This window comes from Pleurodeles waltl, chromosome 7, assembly GCF_031143425.1.
Source record: "Pleurodeles waltl isolate 20211129_DDA chromosome 7, aPleWal1.hap1.20221129, whole genome shotgun sequence".
Classification (NCBI taxonomy): Eukaryota; Metazoa; Chordata; class Amphibia; order Caudata; family Salamandridae; genus Pleurodeles; species Pleurodeles waltl.
The window spans coordinates 289921994-289930251 of NC_090446.1; the positions used below are offsets into that span (position 1 = coordinate 289921994).

Consider the following 8258-nt stretch of genomic DNA (forward strand, 5'->3'; position numbering starts at 1 on the left):
GGTCAGTCTTACCTTTTACAGGGTTCCATCCAATGAAACATTACTATTATGGTCATTTACAGCTTGTTGGAGGTGAAGCTTTTGGCTGAAGTTGTAGTTGTCCGGTCCACCAAACTTGTGATTCCTCTGCCTCTTTTTTAGATGAGGGTACTGCAGAATTTCAGATGCTGGAGCCTCAACTGGTTCTGATAGCTTAAATCTTGGAAGTGACAATCCTTCTGACCTAGATAATACAGCATTCCTTTAAAAATAGGAAGCTATTTTCAAACTATTGTCAAATAAAATACAATTATGTTTTGTTTTATACCTATAATATTTTTCTTTACTTTCCAGATATCTAAAATGGAGAATTCAATGAAGAATCTGGCAGAACAAGGGCTTCTAAAGATGTTCAATGGTAAGATATTCTGGTGGCCTGTGCTATGGGGTTTGATATTGCCATAACGTCATGTGATGTTGTCACTTATCTAAAAGTGAGAAAGCCATTTAGTAAATATTTCTGAATGGACATTCAGGGTGTGTATGTTTGCCTCGTTACCAGTTTTCTGTGCACAGTTATCCACTGCACTCTCCAGAAAGCAGTGTCACTGTGTCACAAAGGATGAGAATTTTCACTGGTATAAATAATAGGGATAGAAAATCTCAGATTTTTCAAACTGTAAAGTTATGTTGTTACCTTGTCACTGTGGTGGAATTATCCCTTATGATTTCTTTGAAGTGACGCTGTGAACCTTCACATATAATATTTTGATAAGTTATAAAATTCTGTCTTGTTTTATTTTGCATTTTGATGATTTTTAATATGCTTTTGACTTCATTTATACAGCATGCATGGTTAGATATGATGATTTTGAGAACAGTTGGGTGCTAAATTCAAATTTTCATTAAGAAAATATAGTACTAGCATGTAATTGTATGTTCCACATCCATCAACGTTTCGGATTTTTCAGGCTTAATCCCCCAAAACACTAAGCATGTGTTGCAAATATGGAATAACGTTCCTGGTGCCATACATTGTAAGGATATTGCCAGTCACTGAGGAGTTCCAATCACCATATAAAGTGAACAAGGCTGAACGCTGAGTTCCTTTATATGGTTAAGGAATACAAATAGAATCTCAATAAAATCTCTAGTGCAAAATAAATACATAATAAAAGCTGTTACATATTTGTTGCACAAATATATTAGAATCAGTTAATAATTCAGTTTCTTTTTTTAAAAGGTGGAGTTGCTCGGAATGTGTAAAACTATGCAGAAAGATCTATAAACATGTTGCCTTAAATGTCTTCTTTCTGCCATTCAATGAAAAGTATGAAAAACAAGGTAGATGAAAGAAAAGACACATTTCATTTTCATTTTTCAAACAGCTGCACCGTGATCTGACCTGCCTTTCCCCTTCATTGCTGGATCTGGCAGCAGGCATTGTGAGGTCAGAAAACAACTGTAATAAGTTATTACAGTTGAATTCTGTTGTCATTTCTTTATAATACGAGGCGGGTGTATCACAAGTTGCCTACAATATATGGGGTAAAATACCCCTGCTGTGCAGTAAGATGATATTGCAAGTCACAGAGGAGTTCCGAGCCATATGTTGAGGAATGAGGCCAAAGGCGTAGTTCCTATATAACGTGCTAGAACTCCAAGGTGGCTTGCACTATCCTTGTCTTTTATGGCAAGGGGTACTTTATTCATTAAAATACATGGTCACACTATCTCCTATCCCAAAAATCACTTAAATTCTTGGCGTGTAGCCCTCTCATATGAAAAAGAGAGCATGCTTGTTAATATGAAGGATAAAAATATAATCTGTGGTGTAATATGAAACACGTCAAAAAGCTGATCGATATTTGTTGCAAAATTATGTTAGAATCAATTTAATACAAGTCAGTATTTTAAAAAGCTTCAGTATGTCAGCAAGTGTAGAAACATGCAGAAAGATTTAAACGTCCTTTAATTATGGGAGGAGTGCAAAATATATATATATCACCAATAAATATCTCCTTATTGCTGGTCAATGTACAGCTAGAAAAAAAGCAGAAGAAAGAAAAGCAGACTTTTTTTTTTGTTTTTAAACAGCTGCTTTAATCATGCTCCACGGCCAGACCTGACTTTCCACTGGGTCACAGGTCCTGGCAGTAGGCATATTGATGTCCAACCCCACCTGTGACTGGTTTTTATACACGGATTGCAGAACCCCATGAATTATAAAGAAATTGGAGACACGTTTTTAGACAGGAATTGCAGAATCCAGTTATTATATTTATCTACATACAGATACACTATAATGTACTGGAACTAAATATGAGTTCTAAGTTAGCGTAATAGTAGACCAAAACCAGCAACCCTTTACAGGGCCGCGGGACAGGGTGTGTGTGTGCACATGTTCACATATTGCATATTTACACTCCTGCTCTGCACCACTGTAAAACTAAGACTATTAAAGTAACCCACAGTTGAGACAGGAGAGACTACTATTGAAAGGCAATAGCAGATTACATGTGTTCATTTGTTTTCTTTGCCCGAAATTACTAAACACAGAAATCCCTGAATTTTGAAGGCATGGGAGCCATTAGCCCATGGGTGGAGAGGCTTTGCTAGTATTCTTCTGCTGATCGGGGCAGAGGTTCATTTTAAATAGAGGTGTGCTTATATAGATGTTGGGTGCTGAAGTATTTCGCAAGAATTTCCAACAGTAGTACCATCAAACTAGAGTATATTGTAAACGTGGGTATGTTGTGAAAATTTGACTCTTGTTTTTGATGCTTTTTGGAATCATAAGTCAGATATGTATTTGTTGTAACTTGTCTGTCCTGAGTATGATGGAGTTCACCTCTGAAACGTTTCCTTGACACGTTGATTAATCGATTACGGTTGGCACTCTGCAGTCTATTGTGACAAATTATTGAAACGGCAATGATGTGATTAAACAGGATCTAAGTTTGTTACACTGTATTATGTAAAATTTGGATGTTTGTCTTCTGGAATATGGTCCGTGTTGTGGTATTATAAATGTGCAACTGTTTCCTGATTTTTATGACATGGACTGCACATTTTAAAATATATTTTTATAAATAGGATGTTTTATTGGTACTAAAATACGTAGTAACGTACTGGGAAAAATTTAATTAAACTGTGCATTCCGTCCACGCACAACATACATTAAAGTTGTTTTTCCTCTGTCCATGGCTGCTTTTACTATACAGAAGGAAAGATAGTTCTCTACGTTTTGGGGATCACGTGTTTTGCATTTTTACAAGTTAGTGTAATCCCATACGTTTATTTTGTAGATCAATTGAGAGGAGGGATTTCTATACCTAACATGCCATACTTCCCGCTGATCAAGCCTTCCTTTAAAACTGAACAGGTGAGAACATTGTCTATCTTTATATTTATATCTGAACTTATATTCGCATCTTTATATTTAACCACATCTTGAAATTATCATGTGCAGGGCCGACCTCCCTGCAGATGGCAGGGTACATGAGGGTGATTTGATTTTGTATTTGGCCATCTGTGTGTGAAAACGTGCAAATCTGTTATTTCATAAGAACGATATTAAAGGCAAATAACATTTGAATTTGAGCTCTGAAAGACAACTTATAGAAACATAAGGTGGCCAAACAGCTATATCACTTTCTTATGATACCTTGAAATCATATCTATGAGGCCACACAGAGCCACTTTGTGTGGATTTGAATAGCCTCATAGATATGGGGTAAGGCAAGGCAGCGTAAATAGCTGTGTTGCCTTACTCTGTGTTACGAGGATGTTCCATGGGCACTGCAGTGGATGTTCCCGTGCAACACCCATGGATTTTGATGCATCCCCCAATTTACAAGGCTATATATATCTTGGGATGGCTCAAAACCTTACTCTTTCCAAAGGGGAGACAAAATGAAGAGAAATATCTAATTTCTTCTTGTTTTTCTCATTTTCCCTCTTTCTTTATGTGCTGCTTTCTGCTGCAGACATAGAAAGAGGATTTATTATGTGCAGGAAGGTGTCCTTTCCTGCACAAAGATAAGCCTGCATGTAGCTCAAATACCCTTACACCATGGTACAAGAGTGCCTGTGTTGGTGTGAGGCGCCAAAAGAGCTCCAGCACAGGGGAAAGGACAGGAATGCACTGTAAACCAAGGGTACAACACATTCCTGTCCGTTCAGATTGAAGCAGGGCAGTGCAGTAAGATGAGTTTTTGACAAATTGCCAAATAGAATGGAGCTTTTAAATGTAAAGATTCTTTATAATACACTAGAACACCTAGAGCGCTGCTTGCAATGCATATTGTCAGCCAGAAAGGTTGTGAGAATGTGATGGAAGGTAATATCGTCTGTGGTGAGTGGCTGGAGGTATGATTGAACCTCTATGAATTACTTTTGACTTTCTATTTCATTGATTGGTTGGGTTGATTGCCATTTACTTATATGCATAAAGAGCAAGTTATAGAAAAAGAGGCTGGCTGCCTCCTGGGATGGAAATAGAAGGAGGCCTATTTCTGAGTTGTTTCAGTGGGAGAGATCAAACTTATTTTTTTCTCTAATGCTCAAGGTGAGCAGAAATTTACAGTATTCTTGAATTTTCCAGATATTATCCTGTGAATTTGGGCTACACATCTACTCTGGCCTTGTGAGGTTGAATTCTTCAGTTCATTTCTCCCTTATCAAGGGAATATCTACTTTTGTTCTCTTGATGAGGATGCTCTCCTGATGTGGGGTGGACCACCTTATAATAGTTGACATCTATTTTGATCTACTCCTAGTTAGGTGTGCAACACCATCTCCTGCACAGTGGAAAGGTTGTTATTTATGTACTTCCCAGTGGTGGCTGCAGTGAAAAAATAGTGGTGGGGCAGCACAGGAGGAAGAGGGAGCAAAGCATGGGGAGACCATTTAAAAAAAACAAATAAATTAATAAAACAACAACTACATGCCGGCCGCCGCTTCAGTGCTCTTCTGCACCTCTTCTCTCGACTCTTGGTAGTCCAGACTGAGGCTCCCAGTCCCCAACGCCAATTCACATGCTGCTTTGATGTGTGGTAATACTATTGGCCTGAGCGGTCTGGTTTGCCCTCAAGCAGGCCCTGAGAGCCTGTGCTTTGTCTAAACCAGGCTGTGCACCACAGCTCGGGTGGAGAGCTCCAAGTGAGCATGTCAGTTTGCCCATCCTAAGACAGCCAACCAAGCTGTCATGCAGCAGTGCCCTCTACTCCTCCCCCTGCTTCAGCTGCTGTAAACACAATGGTCGACCCGACCCCACACTCAACTAAGCAGGACATTTTTTTTTAATGATCTGTGGTATTATCATTTTATTTTTCATGTTTTCACTGCTGCAAGACCAATTGGATGACACTCCTCCACCTTAACGGAGAAGCCACAGTTGGTACTTTTCCAATAAAATGGGTTTTCCACTCAAACCTACTTGTTTGAGAAATAAAAATGTTCCTTTATCCTCCACCAACCAGTGGAGTTGGCACATTCACAATAAAACATATTTCAAATAACAATACTTTTTATTGTTTTTAGGGTTTCATCAAGATAAGTGGCGATGTTAAACTCATACCACCAAAACTGTGAGCGGATTTTACATTTTAGTCCTGGATGACTTCCTACAAGAACCTAATGCAACGTTCAAAACTTGATCTATGCTCTACTGCTTTCAACATATTTCCACAGTCGAAGAACGTCTGAGGAACAGAGAAGAATGAAGACAGTCCAGCAACCATCTCTTCAACACCTATTCAGAAATGTCATTTATTTATTTATAAAGTAAACAATTAAAATGTACCTCTACCAAATGCATTATGTTGTAACTTTATAATTTGATCCATGGATCATATAGGTAATGCACGAGCTGCTAAAATGAATTAGGAACATAATTCTAAAGGTGTTCAGTATGTGAAGACAGTGTTCCTGGGTGTTAGACATGGCATCCCTGTCTTTTTGCATCTGCTTCCTGTGTGTTGGACATGGTTTTTGCTGGTTTTTGGTACTCTGGGCACCTTACCACTGCTGACCAGTGATAAAGTACAAGTGCTTCCTGTGTAAATTGTGCTTATGATTTGTTATCCCTGATTGCAGGGGCACTTTCTCCTTTAAGGCTGAAAATCCAACACAGTTATAGCAAAAAATAATAAATACATGGATTTGTTCAGAGATGTGATCCTAACTCTAAACAAATCGATGCATTTAAATCTGGGCTGTCTGTCCCAGGCTGCCTGGCCTGCCTCACCTTTTTAAAAAAATCAGTTTATTGCTTTTTATCACATAACAGTCTGGATATACATCCAGGCACTATATTATTGTACACATAATTGGGCCAGCACAAGTTAATACAACTTATAGTAAATAGAATACTTTTAGTTAAAGGACCAAAAGAAAGAGGAAAGGAAAGCATAGAGTTATATGGTAGTGAGATATAGTAACTGCTTGTGAGATATCAAACAAGGAGAGTGGGCAGGGACCTCCCAGCCGGGAGGAAGCGCCCATGGCAGAAGGAGGGGGGGAGCCCAGAGGGGGGGCCATGCCACATCTCCGGTACAGGCAGCTTGCCACGCACTCTTCTACGCAGGGTGTAGCGCAATGTGGTGTCCCTGTCACCCTTTAATGTACTTCCAAGGCCTATTGCGTTATTATTGTTGCCCTGCACAGGACTCGTGAAGCAAGCCCTATGTGAAACTTCAGGGAGCAACTGGGGTTCTTTCTATTTACTTTACACTTTCACCATAATGCCCCTGTCCCAAGTGCCTACGTTTCATATGTGAACAAATTAGTGGAGGCCTCAATGTGGCTGAGTGTCATCTTTATTCTCTAATTGGATAATGAAGGAGTCCCACGTATCCACCCCTTTATTTAACACTCCTCTGTCTTAGAGGGAATGCAGTATCTGTGCCTCCGCTCTTGTCCAACGCAATAGGTCCCTCACCCATTGATGTTCATTCGGCACACTCAGAGCCTTCCAGTACATTGCAAGGAGGCGCTTGAATAACACGAATGCCAAATCTATGCATCTGTGTACCTGTTTCCCCCCTCTGGATCTTGGTCGGATCCCCAGTAAGCAGGATTCAGGTGGGGGGGATAGAGGGTGACCCACCCAATCAGCCGTCAATGAGGTTATGTCCTGCCATGCCCTCAACACTGGGGGACATTCCCATGTCATGTGATAGAAAGTGGGATCGAAGGCGCAACAGCTCGGACACTCCTGGTCAGCCTGCGGGAACATGCGACGGAGCTCTGCGGAGATAAGTATGTTTGGTGTAGGTACTTGAACTGTGTGTATCTGAATCGAGGGTTACGCGAAACTTCATGCGTTGAGTCGAGCGCTATGCTCTATGCTCGCCGTGTCAACGGCGCAGTCAGTACCCCATCTAATTTAGCCTTTGCCTGACCTTGTATTTGCTCTGGGTGTGCTAGCAAGGTTATGTATATCCTTGATATACCGAGTTTTGTGTCCAAGCAGTCCAGTAAGTCATGTAGGATAAGGGCTGTCGGGGGTTCGTGGTCCCCGCATTTCCAAGTGGAACATACTATATGGCGCAGCGTGCCATATGCTATGAACCAACCTTGCCCCAGATCATGTGCACTTGCCAATGGCACGTAAGGCAAGAAGTGCCCCTCCTCAAATATGTCCCCTATTGTCTGTATGCCTGTTGAAGGCCACGCCGTCAGTTTGTGTCTTCTGGCCACCATCCCAATATTCGGTGTGGCCAACAGAGGTATCCTGGGAGAGTACTTTGGGCCGGGTCCCCAATGACACATATCGGTGCCAAGCCCAGCGAGCCACATCCAGAAGGGTATTGCGTGAGTGCAGCAGGCCATCGTGGGCGAGTAGCCATCATAGCACATTAGTGTGTCCCAAGGTATTATGTACCATCTGCACCTCTGAGCACAGGGGGTCCAGTAGCCAGCGCACCACCCACTGGATCTGCACAGCTGCATAGTACAACTCGTAGTGTGGGGCGCCCAGACCGCCCTGTGTCAGTGGCTGATATATTTAAGTTAGCGCTACACGTCGACGTCCATTGCCCCACACCAAGTCAGTCATCAAGCTGGTCAAGACTCCAAAGAAAGATCGGGGGAGTATCAGAGGTAGTGCTGAAAAATAATACAGTAGCCATGGAAGTATGATCATCTTTGCGATCGCCACTCTACCCAGAGGTGATAACGGGAGAGAGCACCAAAAGGGTAGGGAGACCCTAACAGACGTAATCATGTGCCCCAAATTGCCCTCTTTAAGGTTAACGGCTTCATGGTAAATATTC

General features: G+C 41.2%; 1 protein-coding gene across 1 annotated transcript in view; it reads left to right on the top strand.

The window, feature by feature from the left end:
* Positions 1-5799, top strand: part of LOC138304025 (BPI fold-containing family C protein-like) — a 72215-nt gene extending 66416 nt beyond the window's left edge. The window contains exons 14-16 of the mRNA XM_069243678.1: positions 334-397; positions 3288-3364; positions 5524-5799. Of these exons, the coding sequence (XP_069099779.1) occupies positions 334-397; positions 3288-3364; positions 5524-5574 (192 nt within the window). The 3' untranslated portion in view covers positions 5575-5799. The remainder of the gene's footprint in view (positions 1-333; positions 398-3287; positions 3365-5523) is intronic.
* Positions 5800-8258: the final 2459 nt, after the last annotated feature.